The sequence below is a fragment of the Anthonomus grandis genome, chromosome 13 (genome assembly GCF_022605725.1).
Source record: "Anthonomus grandis grandis chromosome 13, icAntGran1.3, whole genome shotgun sequence".
Lineage (NCBI taxonomy): Eukaryota > Metazoa > Arthropoda > Insecta > Coleoptera > Curculionidae > Anthonomus > Anthonomus grandis.
Window position 1 is genome coordinate 12,273,543 of NC_065558.1, and position 27,292 is coordinate 12,300,834.

At 31.3% G+C, this 27,292-nt stretch overlaps 2 protein-coding genes across 3 annotated transcripts; one reads left to right on the plus strand and one right to left on the minus strand.

The window, feature by feature from the left end:
• Positions 1–56: 56 nt before the first annotated feature.
• LOC126743691 (cytochrome P450 302a1, mitochondrial-like) lies at positions 57–7,807 on the minus strand. 2 transcript variants are annotated; one of them, XM_050450902.1, is made up of 7 exons: positions 7,374–7,807; positions 7,086–7,323; positions 5,832–6,016; positions 5,524–5,728; positions 5,285–5,444; positions 4,774–5,229; positions 57–4,719 (listed from the first exon to the last, which is right to left on the minus strand). In XM_050450902.1, the coding sequence occupies exons 1-7, from the start codon at positions 7,510–7,512 to the stop codon at positions 4,609–4,611; spliced, it is 1,494 nt and encodes a 497-aa protein (XP_050306859.1). In that variant the 5' UTR covers positions 7,513–7,807; the 3' UTR covers positions 57–4,608. The 2 variants fall into 2 exon arrangements, with proteins under 2 accessions (XP_050306859.1, XP_050306860.1); XM_050450903.1 differs by lacking the exon at positions 57–4,719 and having other exon boundaries at positions 4,911–5,029; positions 5,103–5,229.
• Positions 7,808–8,059: 252 nt separating this feature from the next.
• On the plus strand, positions 8,060–25,793 carry LOC126743972 (pre-rRNA-processing protein TSR1 homolog). The gene is made up of 13 exons (XM_050451266.1): positions 8,060–8,273; positions 11,418–11,688; positions 11,738–11,924; positions 11,980–12,235; positions 12,291–12,435; positions 13,372–13,540; positions 16,739–16,940; positions 17,001–17,178; positions 17,232–17,355; positions 17,404–17,664; positions 25,038–25,218; positions 25,276–25,410; positions 25,463–25,793. Exons 1-13 carry the CDS (start codon positions 8,162–8,164, stop codon positions 25,606–25,608), a joined length of 2,367 nt encoding a protein of 788 aa, XP_050307223.1. The 5' UTR covers positions 8,060–8,161; the 3' UTR covers positions 25,609–25,793.
• The last annotated feature ends 1,499 nt before the right edge of the window (positions 25,794–27,292 follow it).

A 27,292-nucleotide genomic window follows, 5' to 3' on the forward strand; every position in this document is an offset into this window, starting at 1 on the left:
ATTCTCGAGTATTATCGGTTAGATTTTTAGGTCATATTTAAATTAATTTCAGGCACTTTTATTAGTAAATATACAATATATTTTTTATCAAAGTTGTACATTGAATTAAAATGTAATGATGCAGTAATATGCCGTTTTAATTTATAATAGAAGTTGAGTAAATAGGTTTTCGTTAATTATGTAACTAAGCATCAAGGCTAGATTTTTTGATAGATTTTAAGAAAAAAAGTTTATACAAGCATAGTTCCAATAATGCTTGCTTTTCAAGATACGGGATGTCAAATATTTGTTAAAATAATCGTTTATCGTGAATCTTAATGGTTTGGCCATTTTTCTTTAAACTTGGCAGCGTGAACTTGAATTTATTAAGCCCAGTGGCTTCCCAAAGGACAGCTGAAATAATTTCAAAAAAATTAAATAAAAATGTGCGACATTGTTCTTTTAATTCATCTGTTTTTGCATTAAGCATCTAAAATTACCACGAAAAAGTTCAACAGCTCTAAAAGTTGTATAGTTAGTTGCTTTGTGCAAAAACAAATTTGAAAAATTAGTGGCGCAAATTTATCTTATAAAAAAAAATCAGATATCCCTAGGAAGATTAATTTAGGGAAGAGTTTGACAAAACCAAAGGCAAATTCGATTATTAAGGGGAGTTTATAATTTTTTTTCCTCTACTGAATAACTAATCACCATTTTAATACTTGTAACCTAATTATTATTTTATAACCTCAAAATTTAATGTCTTATTTACGAGTTCGACAAAACCGGCTACCCGATTTTATCAGACCTGTTGTTAATTCCAATTTATGCAGTAGTTCTTTTGCATTTAGTTAACTAGAATTCAGGTTAGCAATGTCGTTGATAAACAGCAGAAACACTATAGGGCCTTAAACAGATCCCTGAGGTACTCCCCATTCAATTGGCTTGCAAGAAGACATCGTCGAATCTACCCTTACAAGCTGATTTCTGGCCATTCAAGAAGCATACCTCTGAATCCGTAATACTGTAACTTATTAATTAGGATGTTGTGATTTACACAACCAAAATGCTTTCGAAAAATTACAAAAGATTGTCGCTGTTGAATGATGGTTGTTCAGGCTGAAGTACACATTATTAAAAAGAGAAAACATAGCGTCATTTGTGCATCTGTTATTCAAAAATCCAAACTCATGGGAAGTGAGAATATTTGGACAGCAACGATAGGAGCCTTTTTTTTAACAAATCGTTCAATGATTTTTAATAGCGTGGGGAGAAGTGCAATTGGGCGATAGTTCGAAACTTCCTTTTTATCTCCTCCTTTATGCAAGGGAATAATTATCGCAGTCTTAAGATAGTTCGGAAAAACTCCATTTTGGCAGAATGAGTTGCAGGTTTGAAAACATTTTATTTTATTTATGTAAAATACATTGTATTGCTAAGCTCTGCTGTTACCACGGGTGTGAAGAAGAAACTATGAAAGTTTACATTAGAAAGATATGACTGGATCGATTAACGGTTTTAGTTAATTTACTTTATCTGAACTAAAAATTCTTGCTTACGAACTAGCTGTACAGAATAACATCAACCAATATTGTAATACAGAAAAGAAAACGGCTGGTGATTGTTGGGTTGGTTCGCTTTCGTCACGGCATCCAAATCATTGATTAACGACTCCAGAAGCTAATTCAATTAGAAAAGTTTTTTACTGTGTTAAATAACACAAGTTTATGAAGTTTACAAGTTTCCTCCTGAGCAAGTATGGAATGTTGATAAAATGGAAAAGAAGTTAGAAAATGGATGCGCCAGCATCCTGGAAGACGTATTACAAATATTATTATTTAGTTAAATTTGCAATTAAGCAAACTGAAATAAATGGTTTCAGGATGTCCGGAATTTTCAAGAAGATGAATTTACGACACCGTAGATTCATCTTCTTGTATCAATTTTCCCCAATCAATCTGTACATCCTTAAACTCCCGGACTGCAAATCTCACTAACATCTCTTCATCTCCTAAATATGCTACTACTAAATCTGATAGTTTACAAGCAATATAACCAAAACCATGTAACCACAATATGAGGTTTTTCAGTCTCTCCAAAAGAGATTTTTCCGATATCCAACGATACCAGGAAAAGAGGAAAGGGTGCTCTAATAATATCATCTCCTTATAAGTATGAGTTAGAACATTTTAAAAAAATCTCCAGTCGTAAAATTATAGCTACATGAACCGGCCAAACATGGAAAAAACGTAATAAAAAAGTTGAAACAGATTACCCATTTTTTTTCCAATATACCAAACAAACAACAAAACAAACGTAAAATGTTCAGGCAATCTTAGAATTCAAAGGCGCGCGTTCAACCTATAGACCACCAAATCACACAACAAAACTCGGAAAAACATCCTAACTATATCAATAAATGTATATAATATCCTAACAATAAAAACTAAAAAGAAAATTACTTGAATTCAAAAAGAGAGGTTGTTGTAACTGAGATGAGGTTTAAACGTGAAATTAAACGTATATCCATTTTTTCTAACAGGTCCAGTTTTGACTTTCGAGCATTCGTATAAAATATCAGCTCCCTGGGTTTAAGGAAAACCAAGCCTTAATTATCAGACTATTTGCCTTTTTAAATTGTTCGTTGCCTATAGGTTAAATGCGCGCCTGTCAATCTTTAGGTTGCTGAATCGTTCCCCACTTGTGACATTTTACTATTTTTATTTACTGACGATATTGTTAACCTAACCTACCTTTTGATTTGAATTTTTTGTTTATTTTTGGGCCTGGGCTGGGATTCTAAAATCACGACTCGATCTCGATACGATCACGACTTCAAATTCGATCGCGACTCAGTCGTGATGACAAGGGTGATTCTAAATTTCAATCGTCGGCTAAACTCGTTTTATTCGATTTGATTTAGGTTTCTTGGTATATATTTGTTATTTTCCCTAATATTTGACAGATGGAAGCGTCAATTGTCTTTTCTATTAATAAACACTAAGAATTTTCATTTATTTTGTTATTTTTTTTCGCCTTCGTGTTTTTTTATTTAAATATATGCCTATATTATTTCTTTAAAATAAAAAATTGTTTAAAACCATCACTATCCATTGGAAAATCATAATTGAATTCATGGAAAATCACAAAAACTTGTTGTGTTCATCCACTTTTGGTATGTTTAAACGTTTTAATATGGCAACATGTGTGCAATCAATAGGACCTAGAACACCAGGGGAAATTGGATCTCTCTATAAATGTTAATTTAATAATTTCTCTAATTTCTTATATTTGAAAAAATTAATGAATCGGTCAGCAAGGTGTCAATAATTTCAGTAATTTTATGGGCATAAAATCTTGATATATGTACTAAAACTAGTAAAACTGCCCATTCAATGGTAACTCTATTTCCTCTGCCTCTATTATTAACAGAAGGTTGTGGAAAATAGGGTCGAATTAAATCTATTAGTTGTTGTGTTTAAGAAAGCTTCTTGATATACTAATGAAAACCTGGTATCATAGATAATATAGGTATATAATAACTAAAAATGCCTGGTATGACTATTGGTAAACAATAAATGAAACAAATACGTTTAAAAAAGGATGCTGTTACATTATGCACGTATTAAAAAAGGAAGAAGCTATATCGTATGGTGTATACGATATACCCAAGCGTGTCGTCGACAAATCGTTAAAAACTAGGCAATCCGCAAGACACTCACGACTGAACATTTTATTTAGAATCAGTCATATCGAGTAATCGTGTCGAATCGTGATTTTAGAATCCCAGCCCAGATCATGCTCCGATAGGAGCGAAACACGTGTATCGTTTAATAATTATATATATGTTTAATGAGGCCATGCCTTTGAGTTTTTACTTTTGTTTTGGGGTAAAAAAGGCTGCACTAAAATTAGACAGCTATTTTCATAATCTAAAATGAAGAAAGGCTTGATAAAATGCAATAAATGAGCTCATGAAGTGTAGATGAAGTTTTCATTTGCGACTTCTGTTTATAGATTTTCGATTTTTGTTCACATATTTTCAATTAATATTTTACTTTCTGCCTATTAGTGTTTTTTACATGACAATTAAGTTACTGCTCGGTTTTATCATGCCGGTTGGGCAAAACCGGGTGATTTTCAATATTTTCATAAAAATAAAAAAAATAAAGATTTAAGAATATTAAAAAAATTAACATTATTCTTTCAATCATTACATTTCAATATATAGCAAACGTTTGCTACTCTAACATACCACAAGATACAGTCAATTTTTGGACTAGTCCCCGTCCAACTCTCCCCTACTTCTAAATAAGCTCTTTCTATCATAAATAACACAAATTTCCAAAAACTGGCCAATTATTAATATTTTTACGATAAACGATTATTAAAAAAAAAACTATCGACACTTTTCATCTTAAACTCAGTCAAAGAACCACTCTTTTGAAGTTCAGCCACGTACTTAACCAACACCTTATCCCGGTAAAATCTTTTTCTTAAAATAATATCCTAAATTATTCCAATTAATTTTTAACTTAAAAATAAACTTGTCTTAATATTAATAATTTATCATAATATAATGGTATCGAGTCACAATGAAACTATAAAAACATACCCCTAATCACTTATTTACGCTCTCGGCTGAAATTTAAGTAGAATAGGCGAATCAGGTGCATTGATCAGCAACGATTTCGAATCCAGGACGTTGCCATGCCATTCGATTTTATAATTGCGAATTACCTAAAAAAATTTAACTGTTATCAACAAATAACACTATTGGTAAATTTATAGAACCTTTAAAAGCAAAACCAACATGTTCTGCTCAGCTAAATGCCTGGCTATACATGATCTAGGGCCGTGACCAAAAGGTAACAATAAATAGGGATGATTCTTTTTATATAGGAGATTATCTTTTAGCCACCTTTCAGGTTTAAATTCATTTGGGCATGAAAAATACTTTTCCAGGCGACAAGATATTTGGTTCTGACTCACTACAACTGTCCCTTTAGGAGCCTGGTATCCAGAAAAAACCGCGTCTTGGCTCAAAACCCTGCCAACACCAACAGATATGGGTCTTAATCTAAACAACTCTTTAAGTACTGCTTTGGAGTATGAAGCCATACTTAGAACTTCCTCTGTTACAGGGCTGTTTTTATTTGGCAGCAATTTTTTTGCCTCATCAAATAGGGTCATTTGAACTGATGGCGCTTTTGCCACATGATATAATAAAAAGCTTGTAGAATATGTCGTCTAGGAATTAAATAATATTTAATTTACAGGTTATCGTTTTTATTAATGAACTTACTGTATCAATCCCTGCCAAAAGAAAGTCGCAAATCATTCCAATAATATCTTTAAAATCTAGATCTGGACAAGACAAGTATTGTTCCAATAAGGTTTGACCCTTGTTATTGTCAGTTTCAGAAAAAAGAGACATTTTTAATGAAAGCAGATCTATGGCGACACTAAAATTGCATATTTCAATATATTATACAGTAAAATCAAAGTTAAAGCCTAGGCTAGTAAATAAAAGATTTTTCTTACTCTTCCATATACAATTGAGCCGTTTGCATTTTTTTATACATGGGTGTATCGAATTTTTTCCACATCTGAGGGCCATTGTCCAACTTTAAAATGCAGGTATTGGTAATATAAGCGGACTCGATTAATTTTGACGCTCTTGAATGCTTGTTTAATTCAGGGTATGAAAAACTATTAAACCGATGATCTAAGGATGCATAACCAGTCACTGAAAGTTAAATTATCAATTTGAAAGACAATTTATTACAATTAACTACTTATGGAAGTATCAGGATGTGCCTACCAGCAGGATTTTTTTATCATTTACATACATTCTAAAAATAATCTAGATATTTCTGGCAAGTAGTCTAAATTGGGTTTCCCTCTTATGGTTTCTATTCGTTGTAACCATTGGTCGATTATTTCGTCAGTACCTTTAAGGAATTTTTTAGTTGCGGCCGGTCCGCTGAGGCCTTTTTGAAAAATTTTTCTTAAGCGGTACCACTCTGGGCCATTTCTAAAAAATACAATTTTATCAATCCCATAGGTTTTATGTAATTGTTAACATTCTCAAACTTAAACTTTCTTAATATGCTCTTAAAAAAAAACATATTTTCATTTAGTCATTCAGTTCAAGATATTTTACTTTGATATATGTATATAATTAGGATTTAAAATGATTATGAGTTAAATACACTACAAACCTCTGACAATATCTCCTCTTAAGAAGTAGAAAATGTTTATGAAAAAGCTTTTGAGAGGAACAGATGGCATATATTAGTCCTACAGATATTCTCTATCAACTTGCAAAGCCTATTTTATTCACTTTTAACTTTTCTTCAGAATCTTCAATTTTCCCAGGCTTTTGGAAGGGTAATTATTTAGTTCCTATCAACAAATAGGTGACAAAGCAAGCATTTCTAATTATAGGGGATACTGTACCGATCCACTTTACCCAAGTTATTGGACAAACTAATTATTGCATATCTATTCGATCTACTAAAAATTTACTTATAGCACAACATGGTTTTTACTAGGGTAGAAGTACAGTTTCTACTTTGCTAATATATCAGAATATTGAATCTAGAAATAAGAAGAAACCTATTCATTACATATTTTTTTGCATAAAATCCTAAATGACAGAATTGGCTGCAAGGAACTTCTAGAACTTATTACCAAACCAAATTCTTACAGACACATCTGCTTAGGCTTTTTAATGAGCACCAGTTGCAACTTCTCTTTTTTTATATCTTTTGGTTAATTAAAATAAGCCAGACAATTATATCTTGTAATACTTAAGTAAATGTAAAATATATATTATTTTTCAATTCATTGTTAATGGCATGTTGTATCAAAATAAATAAATAAACTTCTCAACCAATTTAAACTTATAACAAACTGGATAATACTGATAAATATGCTACATAAATACTTAGTCCAGGTATTGGTAAACCACTGAATTAAACTTAAGGTTTAACTTGTTCTATTTTCAAAATAGTATGTCTAGCTTATTAAAAAGTAATATGCCATAAATATTCTACATTTATAAAAGATAATTCTTACTTTTTCCAACATTTAATACTTACGTTGGTAATAAGCCTCCGGAATTATACACATTAGGTCTGTCCAACCTAAATTTTTCAAGAGCCAAATGACTTCGCCTTTGTGGATACTTGCCCTCAGACCTGAACATTACCTCAATATCATCAGGATCAAACAGCCATACAATATTAATTCCTGAGACAATTTCTTCTTTTACCACAGGTCCATATTTATTGTATTTTTTATGCCCATTGTGATGAAGTTCAGTGAACTTATAAGTACCTTAAAATTACCTTTATTTCAAAGTATAATGGGAGCTGAAAAGGACTTACCTATTAAAGGAAGGTAATTATGCAGAGTACCAATTCCTGGAAGAGATTTGGGTCCTGGAATACTGGAGAAACTTTTAAGAGCCCTCTTGCAGCCAAGTAATACTTCATGTGATTTTTTAAGTACAAATTTGGCCCTCATTTTATTGAAAAATTGCAGGAGTTTAATTTAAAAAGAAAGACAGTTATTCTTTACAATTAGGACAAGGGCTTTAATTTTAGTAGAAATTAAAAATGTGTGTTTCTACTAAGCATTGCAAACCATTGGTTGTTGGGAGAGTATAGTAAAATTTAAATTATAAACAAAAATAACATCAACCACCAGAACAGAAGAAACAAACAAAATACCAGGAAAGCCAGAAAAGGCACTATAGTAGCAAAAAATTTCTGCCTCCCACTCCAGTAGCGGGTACTACCAGCGAAACAAGTAGCCAATGTTGCCGGATTGTAATATTTATCCCCATTTGTAATTATTGTTTTTCTTCATTTTGTATGAATGATGTGGAACCCATTATGAAATAAATTCTACTGAAGATTTTCTTTAGGATCCCGAAACGATATACGGAATCCATAATTCCATCAGTATTTAATTTATCCAATTTCCACGTTTTTCTTTATTTACCCCCCTCCCCTGGGCTCTGTAGAACAGGTGACGTTTAGAAATTGAGGTTATGTTAGCTTTTGTCATTTGTGGTTATGTACTTTTGTTTTGTTCTAACATGTGCATTAAATTACTGTAATAAAATATTCGTTATAGGGAATAAAGAGGTTTAAATTAAAAATTAATAAAAATGGGCCTTGATGAGCAACAAGTGCATAGGCCTGGGGCGTTTAAACAAGCCAACAAGGCGCATAAACACGGTAGACATCGATCAAAAGGATCCATAAGTGTTGCTACTAAAGGTAGGACCTAAATGTTGTTATTTTTTAAATTGTGAACTAAATAGATTTATTTATATTTAGAAAAACAGTTATAACTAAAGTTGAATCTTCAAATCATGATATTTGAATCTAACCATTTAACAGAGTCATTGATAATAAAATTATTGTTTAGGTGAATTTATTTATTTATTTATTCATGAAGGAATACCCAATTACATAATTTAACAATACAATAACAGTAATTTACACTATTCTAAGATAAGTACCATAAGTAGTCATACAAAAATATAATACAATCCTTTAAAATATGATAAAATCAAATAAAACTACAAAAATATATAATACCGGGTGACGCAGGAAAAAGGGAACACTTAATGATTATTTTACTCTTCATGATAAACATATGAAATTTGGTATATTGATGGAATTGTTATAAGAGCGTCTTTTGCCCTATTTAGTTGTTTTCAGTCACTTCCTGTTTAACCAAAAGTGACACTGATTTTATTATTTTTAATGATACACTTGGTATATTATTACATATTTCAATAGGAAATAATATTCTGATACTGCATTTGCTACTTTTTGTTTTATACTGGATGTGCATAAATTGTTGAATGAAATTCTTGATTACCAGGAATGTGCTGACAGTTTTAATTATTTATTTATTTATTTAATATATCAATGGGCTTTGGCCCAATATTACAAAAAAATATAAGAATAATAATTGGATGATTAAACTAACCTAACCTAACATACAATTAAAGCTTAGAATAATCTTGGAACAATCAGTTCAGAGAAAAAAAAAAGACAATACTTATAGTTAACACAAAGGAACAATTACCATCACAATTCACAACACCTTATAGTTCTAGTTTAAGACAGCATTATCAATTAATAAGATTTAATTTCTTAATGAACCCTGTGTGCCCCTCAAAGCAATCAATTACATCAGAATACTGATTAGCCAGCCTAACAGTCCTTGCCAGAAAAAAATTGTGACCATAATTTGTGCGGTGTGTTTGGCTGTAAAAAGAAGTAACTTGCCTTGTTGACCTAGGTGGAACATAAAGACCTATTTTATTAAGAAGTGCAGGACAAAAGCTTTGAGAGTGAAGGATGTTGTAAAATACTTTCAAATCTTTATGTCTACGACGAGTTTCAAGACTTCTCAAATTCAATGAGGCTTCCATTTGCTGGTAGTCAAACTCATCCTGATAATTTATAGGTACTCCATTTTGCTTAAAGGCAATATATCTTAAGAATTTATGTTGTACACTTTCAATCTTATGAATATGATTATTATAGTATGGAGACCAAACACAGGAACTGAATTCTAGATGAGGACGCACAAGTGCACAAAAAAGTCCCTTGAGCACCTCTTGATAAATCCAAGCATCTGCAGAGACTTGGTAACTGCCCCCGAAATGTGCGGAATATAACTTAAAGAATCATCAATCAATCCAGTGTCACACCTAAATCCCTAATATGAGAGACAGATTTCAATATGGTGTTACCAACAAAATAGGAGTGGTTTATGGGGTCTCTATTTCTTTTAAAGGACATTGAGTAACACTTTCCAGCATTTAGATCCATACCATTCATTGTACACCAATCAACAAGCCCATCCAAATCCGATTGGAGTCTGAAACAGTCCTCCAGAGATGAGACTCTAAGGAAGAATTTTAAATCATCTGCAAAAAGAAAAAAGAAGCTGTACTGAAAGCATGTTGATATATCATTAATGTAGAGGTTAAATAACAAAGGCCCAAGTGGGATCCTTGTGGGACACCAGACAGCACCAAAATCTCCCGAGACTCAAAGCCCAGAACTCTAACGAGCTGCGTTCGACCCACCAGGTAGGACTCAAGCCATTTCAGCAGTGGACTATTAATCAAGTAATCTTAGAAAAAATAGTTTTCTTTGCAATTTATGACTTAAATCTTTTACACACCTATTTAAATCAAGTAGCATCATCCAACAACACTCCGCCAAGATATTGGGAATCCCATGATAGACATCTATTGTGGGATCCTCAGGTGGAATCTGTGTGCAGTAGATTGTCCAATTATGGCATCTTACGGTTTCAAGACTATGTGGATGCATATACACTTAAAAGCTTTGATTATGCCGCAGTGCATTCCACTCTATCCTATGCCTTATTAGCTGGTAATTCCTCGAGTATTGGGAGGGTGCTAATAAATCAAAAGCTCATTGTACATATGATGTTTAGACTTTCCTTCAGAGAAACTTGCCATGGTACTTTTGAAAGAGAAGAACTTCTGGAGATCTTAATTTTTATAAAACTCGAAATGCAGATAAATTATACATCCCTTTTACCTGGTTGTCGCAGGTACAGGGTGGTTTAGAAGATAGATCTCTCAAAATTTTTAATTATCTCCCATGTAGAATAAAGAGAGCTAAGGCTTTTCCAACTTTTAACAAAGCTCCTAGGACCATGTTAGCTGACTTTTCCCAATAATTTGATATAAGTCATATAAATAAATGCATTTAATTAATAGAAATTGCATAGATGCCTTTGATTTCTGGAATAGGAGACTGTGTTTTGGCATGTTCATTAATTACTTTTCAACTGACATAATACATGGCGCCACATAAGCAATTCATGAATGTGATATGCTATCAAAAATATGTAATAAATATTGCTTCCTCATAGTAGAATTGAATAACATTCACTAAAGTGAATTATTGAACTAATGAAGAAGCTAATATACAAATATATTGATTGCCATAGAAATTAAAATTACTGTCAGCCAGCACGTCCAACTAAGTTCAGAGTTTAAAAAATTTGTTCACGTCATCCATTCACTTACATTAATCATTTATGCTTCTTTTCTCTTATTATTTTTTGTACAGATTTACCTAACCTCGGATTAATTCATAGCACATAATTATTTCAATTCTAAAGAGTACTAAAGGACCACTTAAAAAAATATTGTTGATTTGGACTCTTTGATCATAATTGTTAATAGTCCCTAATAGATCAAAGAAGAGCTACATGTTACAAGAAATAAATTTCTATAGCTATACCTTATTGCCCAATTTTATATATCTCCAGTAGACAAAACTTGCAATAGGAGAAGAATGTCAATTTAGAAGAAAGTCAACAGACCAATTAATTGATCTTTTAACTTTTTTTTTCCACAGGAAAAGTTTCATTGAAGACTATCACAAAAAAGCAAAAACGAGAACTAAACAGGGACCAAAGACGTCACCAATCAGCACAAATACGCAGAAACAAACGGGATGAAGTCTTATCCAAGAAAAGAACTCTTGGGGGCCTTGAGTTTGCTCCATTCTTAGTTGCAGTTGTACCATTAAATCAGGAGTTTGACCCTACAACTGCCATCTCATTGCTTTCTCAATGTGATGATGAAGCTGTTGTAAGAAAAACTTCTTCTGGGGTCACCCATATCTGGTTAGTAAGATCTGTGTTAAAAGTGGATTTTATAATGTATATTTTGCAGTATTCCAAGGTTCAAAAAAAGATACTCCTTAGTTGTCCCTAGTAAAGATAATGAACTGGACATTTTGGACACATTAAAAGTAGCTGACACTGTCCTGTTTTTGTTGTCTGCAGTAAATGCACCTGAAGAAATTGATCAAATTGTTGATAAATGGGGTAACAAATTATTAATGTCTTCTCTTGCCCAAGTAAGAAATGTATAAATTTTATTGGTATATATAGTTAATGTATATTAACTTATAGGGTCTTCCAACAGCAGTAGTGGCCTTGACAGATTTAGAAAGTGTGGCTCCTAAAAAACGTAATGAATTTAAGCAAGAGGTGCAAAAAATGGTGGGAAAGTGGTTACCTGAAGAAAAACTGATGGTTTTAGACAAAAATGCTGATGCAATAAACATCCTCCGGAGGATTGGAGATCAGAAACGAAAATCCGTTTTTTATAGGGACAGACGACCTTATTTATATGGAGAAGAAGTAGAATTTGTTCCCAATACTGAAGGTATTAGTTGTATACATATTTGGTTTTAGAATTTAATATGTTATCTTGTTCTTAGGTGCTTTGGGAACTTTAAAGGTGACAGGCTATTTAAAAGGTGGAACATTGTCAGTAAACCAACTAGTTCATATACCAGGCCTAGGAGATTTTCAGCTCGCTCAAATCGATGCTCCATTTGACCCCAATAGGGTGGAAAAAACAAGGTAAATATTTTATATCTGAGAATTAACTCAATGTTACTGAGTGAGAAGCTATTGCAAATAACTTTAGAATTAGTTGGAGGATTAATTTTTGTTTAGCTTATGATATTTATATCTCTAAGTTAAACAAGTTACAACAATAACATACAATTTTAAAAATGATTATCAGGGCATCAAAAGCCTTTTAGTTAAAACTCTTCCTACTACCAGCATAATTTGTATTTTAAAACTAAAATATTCATTATGTAGGAGATTTAAACTTGTTTGTAATAATATTTCCTGTCGTACGACTATAAGGGCTCTGCAAGTTTTTTACAATACATTTAGTAGAATAAGAACAACAACGATAACGTTTCATTATTGATTTATTAGTTAAAACGTCTTCATTAGTTAAAACTTCATCGCTGAGAATATCTCATTTAAAGTTAACAGGTTGGAAATATATTGGCCTATATCTTGCCCAATAATAAGCATTTAATACATATAAACTCTTACATACAATTGAAGCATTCCAAACCATGTAAGCCATGTTTGGAAATTAAAACTGCTATTTTTTTATTGAAACTCGAATTGAACTTTTATTGAACACTTTTCTTGTTTTCCTAAAAAAATACATATGTATGTATATTCCAGGTGCATTTAATTTTTCTTTAGGAAAACAAGAAAAATTAAAAAGCACTTTTCAAATAAATTTACAAAAATAATAGAGCAAGTAAGAAAAATTAAATGCACCTGGAATATACATACATCTGTTTATAAACCTATCTGTGAATATTATTTTTGCATAAACAATATTTAGCATATTCATCCAATATACTAGGAACATCGCGAACATCTTCCATGGGTATAAGGTGTGATTTTTTCTTTTCTTAATTCTGGTCAATGATTATATCTATATTGAAAAACAACTCTTGCTGACACTTTTATGTGTTTTGTTAGGAATAAGGATGACTCCATGGATACTGGTACCACAACAATTAGAGTTTTGGAAAAATGTGATCCAGCCAAACAAGAATCTTTGGACTCTGAGAATATACCTGATCCAATGGATGCTGAACAAACCTGGCCTACAAATGAAGATTTTGAAATGGCTGAAAAAGAACAAAAGGTATATCATAATTAAGTTTATTTCATTCATCAAAATATACATTGAGTCAATTTTGGAAATTATAATGAGGAAATAAAGTAGTACGCAGCGATATCGTTATAAGTGCTTATAAGTTGGGTTGAGTATCCTGGTCAAAGTCAATATTTGGTTAATTATCACAATTTTTAAGAACATCGCATTAAGCGAAGAAAGTACATGTACAAGTTAAGATAAACTCATTCTTACAACTCAACAACTCTGCAAAATCTATTTTTAACCCATTCCTAAAAAATGTTGTATATCCTTCCTATTTTTATATTTATATATTTATATATTATTCCTATTACATACTTTGTAATATCCACTATTTGATACTGTTTTTAAATGTTTTTTTTTTAATATTTATCATCTAAAATATATGAAGTGATTTCTGTTGGGTTGGATAATATCCGTCTTCAAGCAGATTTAAACGCTCTGTGACACTGGACACAAGTTAAAAATTAGTTTTCAAATCTGCGTAGCTAGTGAACAATGTGAAACCTGATCTATACTAAAAATGCTAAGAATTTGAGTGTCCTCTTTTATGAGAAGAGCAGATGAAGCAGAGGGTGAAGTGAAGCAGACTCGTATATAAATTGCAATGATAAAAATAGATATCTGATGAAGACTATTCAATTGGCGAGTAGACAGTTTGAATTGTTCTCAAAAAATGATTATTTTCTAGCAAAAAAATTAACTTGCTGAAAACAGTAATTTTGTCTTTAAGTTAAACTTTGAATTACTTTTGAAATAATGATTTTATATAAAATCGTTTTAATGCTCTATATTAAATTCCCTTTAAGAACCCATATTGTTCGTTTCTATATATTTATATGTTTATTAGTTTTATTACAAAATTCCAAAATAAAAAAGGCAAATCTAAAAAATAAAAAATTTTGAGGTTTTTGTAGGGAATTTATTTTTTAAAGATTACAAATAGGGGAAGTCTTTATCTCTAAGAAAAATGCATGTAGGTCACTTAGGTAAATGTATTATGCATTTCGGTTGTGTAAACAGCCATCATCAGATACTAAAATAAAATACAGGTAATTTAAGACAATTTTAAAAAAGAGCTTATTCGCTATAACAATATCGATTTAGTACTTACCAGAACATTACAAAAAACATATAGTTCACCAAATAAAACAAAAATTACCCGTTATCGGGAAAAAAAAACAACAATAAATAAAAGAATTAAAATTAAAAACATAGTACAATAAGGACATCTACGATTTAAAATATAAAATTTATACTTAGGACGATACAGATTTCTACATATTAAAAGAAGCTACTATAGGGAACTATCGTATATTAGCGTTGCGTTAAAGAAAAGATTTTAAATTTTGACCAATACAAATGTTATAAGATGAAAGAGTTAAAAACAATAAAGGTAAAAGTTATTTTCTAGGGCTAATTGAATCAAAAAAGCGTAAACTGTCAAAGTTAGTTTGCTCATTAATGCATGTGCAGTCTGGGGAGTTTATGGCCCTATTTATTTAAAATGCTTCCAACAAGTCCAACCCTTTCTCACAAACATGCAGAACCTCAGCGTCCCGGATCAAAATTATGCCCAGACTCTAATATGTGGTTCGCAAAAGGAGAATTGGTATTGTTAATAAAAGTATTTTTATTTCGCGTGATAAGTCTTAAATGTTCGTTGACTCTTCAATTTTCCCTCCGCTTTGGTCGACATAACAGATATCACATAATGGGTGGGAACAAGTTAACTTGTAAACTCCAGATCGGTGTGTTATCGCTATTTTATCTTTAGTGTTTACTAAATGTTTTGCCAAGTTGTTTTTGGTTTTAAAACAAATATTAGGTTTAGTGACAAATTCATTGGACTTAAAACACTGTGCGATACTAGAAGAGACGTTGCCAAAGTAAGTAATAGATCGGTAAGATCCTAGGGGGTGTTGGGTTTACTGAGTAATGGTTTATTAAGTTTTTTGAAAAAATGTTTGTTGTATGGCTTCTTAATAACATTTATAGGATATCCATTGTTTCGAGCGATTTGTAAAATTATATTATATTCTTTTTTGAAATTAATATCGTTTAGTGGAATATTGAACAATCTATGAAAAAAACAATTAAAAGCGGCAAATTTTTGGCTAAAGGGATGATTAGAGGTAAAGGGTATTACTGTATTTGTGGCTGTAGGTTTACGATATATTTGAAATTCAAAATGGTTATTGTGATTAGTGATTAAAAGGTCTAAAAATGGCATACTTGATTCTTTCTCTAACTCATAGGTAAACTGTATGTTGGGATGAACAGAATTAATGAAAGTTTTCTAGGTCGTCTTTGGTTCCATTAAAAATAGTAAAAATGTCTACGTAGCGAACCCATGTTTTTATATGTTTTTTAAATAAATGGTGTTTCGAAATTTGTTGTTCTAGTTTATACATAAACAGTTCGGCTTAAAAAGGTGACAAATTAGAGCCCATTGCTAATCCAGTTTTTTGTTCGAAAAAATTATTGTCAAATTGAAAAAAGTTTTGAAGGAGCACACAATTGACTAGAGAACCACAAATCCAAAATGAAATGACTGGGTAAATTTGTGTTAGTATAAAGTAATTCTCTGAGTATTGAAATGCAATCACTCGGAGGTATGCTCGGAAACAAGTTAGTAACATCAAAATAGATAAGCCAGGATTGGGGTGGTATCTGGATAGGAAATAAATGTTCAGTTAATTCAAAATAATTTTTTATAGAAAAAGAATTGTTGAAGTTTAACGTAGAAGGTAAAATAGAAGATAACCAAGAAGAAAGTCTGGAAGCAGGAGCATTCATGTAGGCAACTACTGGACGAACAGGGTAGTTAGCTTTATGTATTTTCAGTAGGCAGTAAAGGAGAGGTGTGGATATACACATTCTCCTACAAAATATGGACTTCTATTCAACAATTTATTTTTTTATAAATATATATGCAGATAAATTTTTTACCTTGACAGTTTGGCAGCTTTGACGCAAAAAAGAAAGCACAAATAAAAAATCGAAATTTAAGATGATAAACCTTTTAATATTAATATTAATAGCTCAAACCTTGAACAATGTCTTCGATATATTTTTCAAGAAAAAAATAAATTTTTCTTTGGCTTAGACTAATGTACACATTTTTTAAAAATGATATTAGCTGTAAATTTAATAATAAATAATTATTTCTTTTTAAATATGCAGCTTAAAAAAGTGAAGAAAGTCCCTAAAGGATGGTCAGATTACCAAGCAGCCTGGATACCCGATGATGACGCTGAGTTTCAAGAAGATGAATTTTCAGGGAGCGAAGACGAAGATGAGTTTATGGATGCGAAATCTGAAGAAAATTCAGATTATGCTGACGCTGAAGATGAAGAAAAAGAATTTGATACTGTTACCGAGTCAGGTATTTTAAAAAAATTTTAAATCGATGCGCATAACTTTAAATTTGTGTTACATTATTTAGAAGTAGCAGTAAATGATGACAAATACGATCAAGACATGGACTTAAATGCCGAAAAAGCTGACCTTGAAAAGATAAAAGCAGCAAAAACGGATCTTATGTTTCCTGATGAGGTCGATACGCCAGTTGAAACGCCCGCAAGGGTACGGTTTCAGAAATATAGAGGTTTGGAAAGCTTCAGGTAAGATTTAAGAAATTAAAAATTAAGATAATTAAAACAAGTGTTTATTATAGGACATCTCCCTGGGATGCAAAGGAAAACTTGCCAAGTGATTATGCCAGGATTTTCCAATTTGAGAATTTTGATAGGACAAAGAGAAGAATTCTCAAAGACGAAGAACTTAAAGAGGGCGCAGAGGTAAGAAATTATTTCTGAGTATGAGTATCCTATTAAACAATATTTTAGGTAGGCTGGTATATAACAGTTCATGTTAAAGACGTTTCCCAACTGATGTGGTCTACCTTTGAAAAACTAAAGTCTCCAGTAGTATTGATGGGCATGTTCCCCCATGAGCATAAAATGTCCGTTTTAAATGTAGTTTTGAAACGAACTCAGAACTATGGGTATCCCATAAAATCCAAGGAAAGGCTTGTGTTTCAGTGTGGGTTTAGAAGATTCGTTGTAAATCCAGTATTTAGTCAACATACAAATGGACAAAAACATAAGGTAAGCAAAGATTAAAATGTATTCTTGTAAAAATAAGGGAGGCTTTGAAGAAAAACGTAGTGGAGCATAAAAATAAGTAGATTGACTAAAGTCTTGAAACTTTTGCGAATTGAACATACACAAAGAATGCATTTGTTGTCTTGTATTTAGTAGCTCAGATTTAATTAGTGTCGAACGTGCAATAGACAAGATTTTTGAGAATAGCTTGCACCATACAGCAATTAGTTTTGACCTTTGTTGTGCAGAAAATTCTGATGATATAATATATGAGGAATATTTTTATGATTTTGGTAAGGGAGATTATATAGCAATTAACGATTATCTTGCTGGGATAGACTGAAATCAATTGTTTTTGGGAGAGACATCTATTGATGTCATAGTTTCAATTTTCTATAATGTGATCTACTCCTTAATGGAAAGGTTTATTCCTCTAAAGAACTTTCCTCTAAAGTTCTTTACCATGTTGGTTTTCTTCAGAGCTTCGCAGTTTGATCATAAGAAAGAAACAAATTCACAAAAAATTTAAAATTAGTGGTCAACAGCAGGAATATGATGAATTTGTATTTTTGAGACATCAATGTGAGTACTTAAGAGAGTTGTGCTATCAACAATATATTAATAAGGTGGAAATGAATTTCGCTAATAATCCGAGGTACTTCTGGTCATATATTCGAAATAAAAGAACTGGTTTTAGCCTTCCCTCCAGAATGACATACAATAACAGGATTAGTATGAATATCTCGGGTACTGCGGATATGTTTGCAGGCTAGTTTTCATCCGTCTATTCGGATGAGCAAGTAAATGACATACCATCTTTTGATTTTGATAAATCAATTTGTCTGAGCACTTTAACTCTGTCAACACAGGATGTTTATGAGGTTATTACTTCCTCTAAGAATAAGCTCTGCTCTGGACCAGATGGGATTCCGGCATTCTTCCTAAAGAAATGTGTTTGTGTTCTTACGAAACCAATACTGTTCATTTTTAACAAATCTCTAGGTACTGGTTCTTATCCCACTCTCTGGAAGAGAAGTTTTCTAAAACCCATTTTTAAATCTGGTAGTAGAAATGAAATTTCCATTTATCGGGCTGTGTGTAACCAATCTGAGTTGCCAAAGCTGCTTGACTGCCTGGTCAGTCATAGGATTGGAGTTTTAAATTTGGATTTAGAAAAGGCAGATCTACTGATGCTAATTTGGTGCTGTATGTCAACTACCTCTACCGCTGCTTGGAGAAGGGACTTCAGGTTGACTCAATATATACAGATTTTCCCAGGCTTTTGATAGGGTTACCATGGGGTACTCTTGCAGAAGCTTAGGGCTTTAGGTATTGTGGGGCCTCTTCTTCAGTGGATCTCAGGATTCATCAGAGGTGGAACGCAGATTGTTAATCTTGGAGGTACATGTTCCTCTGAAATTTTGGTGCCGTCTGGGGTGTCACTGGGCTCTCACTCAGGCCCTGTTTTGTTTTGCCTCTTTTTGATTGATTTAGTTTGGAAACTTGAAAATTGTCGTGTGCTAATGTTTGCTGATGATATGAAGCTATTTAGGCTTATCACATCCCTTTCTGATGCTGTGCTCCTGCAAAAAGACCTTAATTTGTTCTTTGATTGGTGCCACTTGAATAGAATGTCCCTTAATATCAATAAGTGCCATAAGATTACTTTTTCTAAGCAAAGAAACCCTATTCTTTATAAAATAAATAATGTAGAAATTGGTGTCAAAACAGAGGCTTCTGACTTGTCTTTTAAAAGTCACATCAATCAGGTGACTGGTAGAGCAATGAAAATGCTGGGTTCTATCCAACGGTCTACAACTAATTTGTCTTTGTTTACTTTTAGATTACTTTATTGCTCTCTTGTTAGGCCTATCTTGGAGTATGGCTCAATTGTGTGGTCCCCGTCATATAACTGCTACATTGAGCAGATTGAAAAAACTCAAAATAAATTTTTAAGGGTGGCTGCTTTTAGATGTGGTTACAGGAGACAGGAGTATTACTATCAGTAGGTCAGGGATAACCTGAACTTACCTACATTAGAGTCACGAGGAACATTACTCAACTTATGTTTTATGCATAAGGTTTTAAATGCTACTATAGATTGTTCCGAGTTATTGTCTCTTTTTAAACTTAGGGTGCCTTCCAGATTGAATAGACAATCAGAAATATTTTTAGACCCATTCCACCATACCAATTATGGTATTAATGAGCCAATTACACGAATAGCTCGCAGTTCTAATGGTCTGTCAGGACAGATAAGCTTTTTTGACTCTAGGATTACATCTTTTAAGGGGCAGTTAAAGAATATTATTTCATAGGGGCTTTAATTAATTAACTCATCTACTCCTTTCATTGATTTATAGATAGTTTTTTATCTGAATATATATGTTTGTATGGGTATGCTATGTAACACTTTTGTAAATGGATTCCGTAAATGAATAAATAAATAAATAAATAAATAAATAAATAAATAAATTATAAACTACGACAAAGCCATAACGAATCTAAACCAGGCTGATTAAAATAATTCAAAAATATAAAATTAACACTAATGTAAGATAATGCATACACTCACACAATCCTTTAAAGAATTTGGTAGCAAATTAAAATTTTGTAGTCTCTTTTACAAAAGAGAAATAAGCATTTGATTTATATTTTATCTGTTTGACAGAATAAAATTAAAAAGAACAATATCGGGTATTGTTATTATGTACATCTTTGAAAAAATTGTACTTTATCACAGATATGTAGTGGTAACAATTTATTCGTAATTTCAATAGAAATTCAGGGTAGACAAATAAGCGAGGTAATCGGCTATATCTCAGGACCGGTACATCTGGCAACAATAGATTTTTTTATTATAAAAGTGGCCATGAAAACATTTGTGAAATTATTTTCAAGATCCATATTTCACCGCTAGCGGTGAAGCGGTCGAGAGCGGATTTCAAAATTAAGAAAAACATATTTTTTCCTAAAACTTGCATATTAAACCTATACTTTTGATGATATGTTAGAAAGCCTAGAAAATTTACTATCATTTTGGTTTAAGGCTTGGTCTACGAACGATAGTAGGCATGGGGGAATTGAAAGTGTCATTATTAAAATTGATGTAAATTCTAAACCACTTATTTGATTTTAGCAATTCGAAATTTGTTTGCAAGATCAACCTAGCTGTTTTAAATCCCGATCTCATTACTACTCTATAGCTCTTAATAAAAGAGCTAGAGGGCGCAATTTATAATTCCAGTTTTTTCATTTTACTCCAAAATTTCAAATTGAACGGTATATTTTTGACAAAAGTAGATCAAATTTTCAAAAATATTGTGACGATGACAACTTTGTTTAAAAGTTATAGCAAATTAATGGCTTTTTACGTAACAAGTCAAAAAAAAATCGACCAAAAGATATTCAGAAACCAAACACAAGGACAAGTATTAAAGTGAGTCTAATGAATATTTGACGTCTCCATACAATATTATTTAAAATTTTAACTTTTGTAGTGAAATGAAAAAAAACGGATTATTACAAATTGCGCCCTCAAGCTCTTTTATTAGGAATTATAGACTAGTAATGAGATCGGACATTTAAAACAAGACATTTTAAACTTGAATAAGTGGTTTAGAATCTACACCGATTCTATTGATTACACTTTCAATAGGTTTCTCCACCCTTACTCACTTATCGTTCATAGATCAATGAGTCTGAAACCAGAATAATACTATTTTCTAGGCTTGTTAATAGTATTATCAAAAATATAGGTTAATATATAAGTTTTCGGAAAAAAACACGTTTTTCTTATTTAATTCTTACTTACGCCCTCCAGCAGTGAAATACAGTACTTGATTACAATTTACAGAATTTTCTCATGGCCATAATAATTTAAAAAATTATATTGTTGTCAGATGTACAGGTTCTAAGATACAGCCGCTTACCTCGCTTATTTGCCGAATCTGTACACACCCCTGTACACTGTGTTATATTTCAAATTATAGACCTGTAGCATTAATTTGTTGTCCAAGCAAAATTTTTGAATCAATATTATATAAGAAAATTTATAATCATATAATCAGTGTTATCACTGAAAAACAGCACGGTTTTATCAATAAGAGGTCAACAGTCACAAATTTAACCACGTTATTGCAGAAGCTGAACGGCGTGGTTGAGTCTAACGGACAGGTAGATGTTATATATACCGATTTTTCTAAAGCGTTCGATAGAGTCAACCAGGACATTTTGTTAAGAAAGCTAGATTGGTTTGGCTTATCGCACGATCTTCTGCTGGAACAGTCTGCAAGAACTTCATTCTTGCATTCTGATTGCAAGAATGAAGCAGTTGCTTGCTTCATTCTTGCAATCAAGGATACAGTATGTAGTATATAGAGGGTGTCCATCTCGAAGTTTTGTCGCTTTGTTAGGGGTGCCTCAGGGGGCTAACATGGGGCCATTGCTTTTCTTATGTCTTATCAACAATCTACCATTGTGCTTAAAATATTGTGATGGTGAAATATTTGCCGATGCTTTTAAATTTTATAGAGCAATTAATAGTATTAAGGACTGCGAACTCCTTCAGCATGACCTGAATAGAGTAATACTTTGGGCAAAACAAAACAAATTATCTTTTAATGTTGAAAAGTGTATTACAGTAAATTTTACTAGAAAAAAAGTGCCAATTAATTACAATTATAAAATGGGTACTAATGTCTTAAAATGTAAAACAGAAATAACAGACTTGGGAGTAGTTTTCGACAATAAGTTGCATTTCGCTGCTCATATTAACACAGTTGTTAATAAGGCATTTAAGATTTTAGGATTTATAATTCGTAATGCCTGTAACTTTACTAATTTAAATACCATTACTACTCTTTATAATGTCTATGTTCGCAGCATATTAGAATATGCCTCGATTGTTTGGTGTCTATTCTATTCTGTTTACGAACAAATGTTTGAAAAAGTTCAAAAAAGGTTTTTGCGGTATTTGTACTATAAAAAACATGGTGTGTATCTGATGGATATATCTTATGGAAACGGTTTGACAGAATTTAATTTAAATAAACTTACTTACAGAAGAACTGTGGCCTGCTTGTTGTTTTCACATAAGATCCTTCGTAATAATATAGATTGTTCATTTCTTCTCGAAAAACTGCTGTTAACGGTAAATATTCATGAGAATAGAGATTTAGGAACTTTTTATATAAAAAAACTTATAATTTACCATAATGGCGACTTTTTACCTAAATACCAATTTAGGTAACAAGTCGCCAATTTTTCGAATGTCCAGTGTCGCCAACCTACTATTTCATATTGACATATTTTACGAACAATTTAAAAAAGATATATCTAATGTAGAATATTTTTAAGTTTTTTTTTCTTTTTTTTTTGTAAGTTACCTAATGTGTAACCTGGGGGGCAAAGAATCTATTTTTTTTAAAATTTTGTAATATGTAGTGCTTACTTACTGTGCTTATTAGTCATTAAGGACCAATTGTAATAATTTAATGGACTTTGTGTCTGTAGATTGCATAAATAAATAAATAAAATAAATACCACGTATTCATTACGTTAAGCACTATTGAAATGGAGGTATATTACCTCCAAGTATAGGTCTCAATAATTGTTCAATCTTAAAATTGTACGAACGTGTTGAAATGAACTTTTTGGGCAACCTTACTAGTTATATTATAGTCAGCATAAAAACTTAGATGGCAATTAATTATAACCCTCAAATATTTTATTTACTTTAAATCCTCAATGCTTACACCTTAATAATATTTATGTTTTTCAATTTGATAGTTGGTAACTTGTTTTTCTTGCTAAATAATTAAAACCTAAATTCAGGTTAAATTTAATTGCAAAAGATTGAAACCATTTTAACAGTTTATGTACATTTCCAAAATCAACGGTCTCAAAGCTTACTTAAAATCACAGATTCACACGACTGATTTAATACAAAAATAATATTTATTTAAAGCTGTTATATCCACATAGGCGTGCGCTAAGTCAAAAACTAAAATTAACATTGTCAGATGCTCTTGTGTTAAGTCACTTTAATTATTGTGATGCATTGTATGGTCCATGCCTAACCAAACAGGATAGGGACAGGATACAGCGAGTTCAGAAGTCGTGTTTGCGGTTTGCATTTGGCATAAGGAAGTTTGAGCCAGTAATTCACAAACTCAAAACTTGCAATTGGTTGGATATGGAAAATCGCCGTACATTTCACTCCGCTGTCTTATTCCACAGAATAATATTTAATAAAAGTCCACCATATTTGTACAACAAAATAAAGTTTAGAACAGATGTTCACTTAAACCTAAGGTATAGGGGCTTAATATCTCCTCCTTTCCATAAGACTGCCTTGTTTGCAAGATCTTTCTTTTATAATGTTTACCTATTATACAATCATATTCCTCTCGAAATGAAAATACTCACGCCAACAAAATTCAAATATCTATATAAAAATAACTTGCTAACACACCACTAAGTCTTGTTGTTTTTTATTTATCTTTTTTTTTTCATACGGTATAGTGTACTTGTGCTTTGGGTAGGTACAAACGTCTACTATAAGTATAAGAACTAGGAACTATTAGAATGTTTTAGGTAAAAACAGTGTTGTAATTTACTTGTGTTGAAATTATAAAACTACATACTACTTATGATTTGCTATTATGCTAACATTAAATCTATATATTAATTTAATATTCTTTGTTGTTAGTTACAGTTACAAAATTTTTACGGAGTTTATTCAATATCAGTTTTACTGCCTTAAACTCCATTTTGCAGTAATACATTTATCATGTATGAAGAATGTACACCAATAATGCATTGTAAACTTGTACTATTACTGGCAAATAAATTTATTTATTATTATTATTATTATTATTATTATATGACAGTGATTCAGTAACTGTCTTTTTACACTGATTTATACCACTTGCTCATATACATATATCGACGGTATTTAGTGGTCTAAATTCTAGTAAAAAGTTTTGAATTCGGCACCCTTTGTATATAAATAATATTTAATAGAATATAATTTAATTAGGTGAAAAACCATGTTTGTCAGGCAATAAATTTCTTTACATTTTTCCAATTTTCAATTCGCATGAATTAAGTTTGTTGTCATCAATAGTGTCCCTGAAATATTGATCTTTTTCATATTTAATCTAACTTTTTTTTTGCTGGAAACAGAAATGCCATATGACTGAAAACCTGATTTACATTCATCATTTTTATTTCACTTATGTCTTTGTGAAATAATTAATTTTGCAAGAAAAAATTTCTAAATAATGTTAATATTATTACATATTCTTTTTAAAACTCTCTAAGAAAAATAAAATTATATGAAGAAATTATATTTATTATAATTTACTGTTTAGTTTGAACGATTCTTTCAACCAGACTCCACTGCAGTAGCAACATTTTACGCCCCCATACAGTTTCCCCCGGCTCCAGTATTATGTTATAAAGAAGTACTGGGAACCTTAGTATTGGTAGCCACTGGATCCTTACTATCTTGCAACCCAGATAGGTTAATTATAAAGAGGCTTGTCTTATCGGGTAAATAACTGAATGTGAAAGACTAGCAGTCAGTGGTACATTTATTTTTCATTTCAGGGCACCCTCTGAAAATCTACAAAAGATCCGCGGTTATCAGGTTTATGTTCTTCAATAGAGAAGATATTATATATTTTAAGCCTTGCAAACTCAGAACCAAATTGGGGAGAATCGGACATATTAAGGAACCTCTAGGTGAGTAAACGTGTTTATTCTTTATTAGAAGTGTCGAAATATATTTCATTAGGTACCCACGGACATATGAAGTGCGTATTCGATGGTCAGCTAAAGTCCCAGGATACTGTTTTACTTAATCTCTACAAACGGGTTTTCCCAAAATGGACGTACGAAAATCTGGTTGTTAGCTGTGTAAATGACAATATGGAGGCATAGAAATTGTTCGAAAAAATAATTATATACATGCGACCTTTAGTAGCCGCTTTAAAGAAATTATATTTATTCAATGTCATTGTGGCATTCGTTTTTTTTTATAGTAATGCAATATAAGCAGTGTTTATATTTGCATAAATTGTTATTTTGTAAATTTACCAATCAAATAAAACTTTAATTTAAACTGATATTGGCCTTTCATGTAAAAAAATTCCTGTCTGTGCTAGATACTTACTGATTTATATCTGGGGAATGAGGAATGCGAAAAATTGATTTTACAGATGTGTGTCAAGGCAGGTAGTTAACGGTTGCATTGAAAATTGATTTTTGGGCCTTTGTTATATTAATTGCCGTAAGAAATACAATTAAATTCATGATTTAGGTTTTTTTCAGTTTTTGTGCTGTTTAGAAGTCCGCTATACATAGTTTGTCTTTTCAAGATTCAATGGTTAATAAAAACTACCTTCAATATAAATACTACAAGGTATATAAGATTTTCAGGGTTTTCTTTTTTAATGCATTGCGTAACAAGGAAATCTGATATTTAATTTATAATTTGTCGATATAATGAAAGACAAAATTTAATTTAATTTTATTAGGGACGAAAAAAATTGGATACGTAATCAGTCATATCAAACACTAAATCACGCACTTATACAGCTTTATTTTTAAGCAAGAAATACATAAATATTCTCTTTATTTTAGGAAAATATACCGCATAAAAATTGCTTAAAACTAGAAACACAATTACTTTTTATAGTCTGCGTTTGTCTCTATAATCATCAATTATTAAATATAAGCAGAAAATACTTTTTATTTGTCGTTAGTCGGAATAACAGAAAAAAAGAAAAAATCTACGCACATATACAATGTACATATGAAAAAATAATATATTATAGTAAATTATTTTATATTATTGTTAGAAGTATATCTTCTTGAAGATTTAGTAGTTAACTTTTCGTTTTATTTTAAATAATTTCTTAGTTTCTGGGGCAATCGATTATATATTTTGGGACCTAAGAAGACCATACTTTGATAATATATTTGAATGATTCTCTAAAAATCTAGTTAATGTTAATTTTCTTGTTACTAAGGAGTCTAATTATTGATTTTAAATATAATTTGGCAATGGTAAGTAATTTAAATTCCTGGAATAATAACTCTGTAGGATGTATTATATTTTTTTAAAAAGATATTTTTATAATTTTTTTGGGTGATTTCAATAGGATTCAAGAAAGTCTTACTGGCAGCCCCCCAAATACAAATTCCATAGTTAATAATCGATTCTATCAAACCTCTATATATATTTAGTATTGTTGTATGTGACAAACATTATCTTACCATATATACTACATTAATTAATACGTATGTTTTCTTAGTTTACTAATTACACTAATAAGTTCACTCTCCAAAATAGGTTTAAGAAACAATTTTCTCTCTACAAAAAGTCTAAACTTTAGTGGGTACAAATATTATTTATTATTTTATTATTATTAACAAGCATAGATAAGAAACTGGGAAGATAGAGATAGATAAAATGGCTTTATTGTAAGAATGAAATTTGTTTAAATTATAGGATAAAAGAAATGTTTTCTTTTTTTTAGACAGATTCGTGAAACCCACCTTGTTCTTGCTCAGCCCGTGAATTTCAGTTATCTAACCTTAATCACCATTAAGTTAAGATTAT

Excerpts from the sequence above, each read along its gene's own strand:
- LOC126743691 (XM_050450902.1), bottom strand. The coding sequence starts at position 7,512 with ATGAGGGCCAAATTTGTACTTAAAAAATCACATGAAGTATTACTTGGC. Across the intron at positions 5,729-5,831 it reads ATCTAGATTATTTTTAGAAT|TGACTGGTTATGCATCCTTA; the intron begins GTATGTAAATGA and ends TTTAACTTTCAG. Across the intron at positions 5,445-5,523 it reads GCTCAATTGTATATGGAAGA|TGTCGCCATAGATCTGCTTT; the intron begins GTAAGAAAAATC and ends ATGCAATTTTAG.
- LOC126743972 (XM_050451266.1), top strand. The coding sequence starts at position 8,162 with ATGGGCCTTGATGAGCAACAAGTGCATAGGCCTGGGGCGTTTAAACAA. Across the intron at positions 17,356-17,403 it reads AACTTAAAGAGGGCGCAGAG|GTAGGCTGGTATATAACAGT; the intron begins GTAAGAAATTAT and ends ACAATATTTTAG. Across the intron at positions 17,665-25,037 it reads CAAATGGACAAAAACATAAG|TTTGAACGATTCTTTCAACC; the intron begins GTAAGCAAAGAT and ends TTTACTGTTTAG.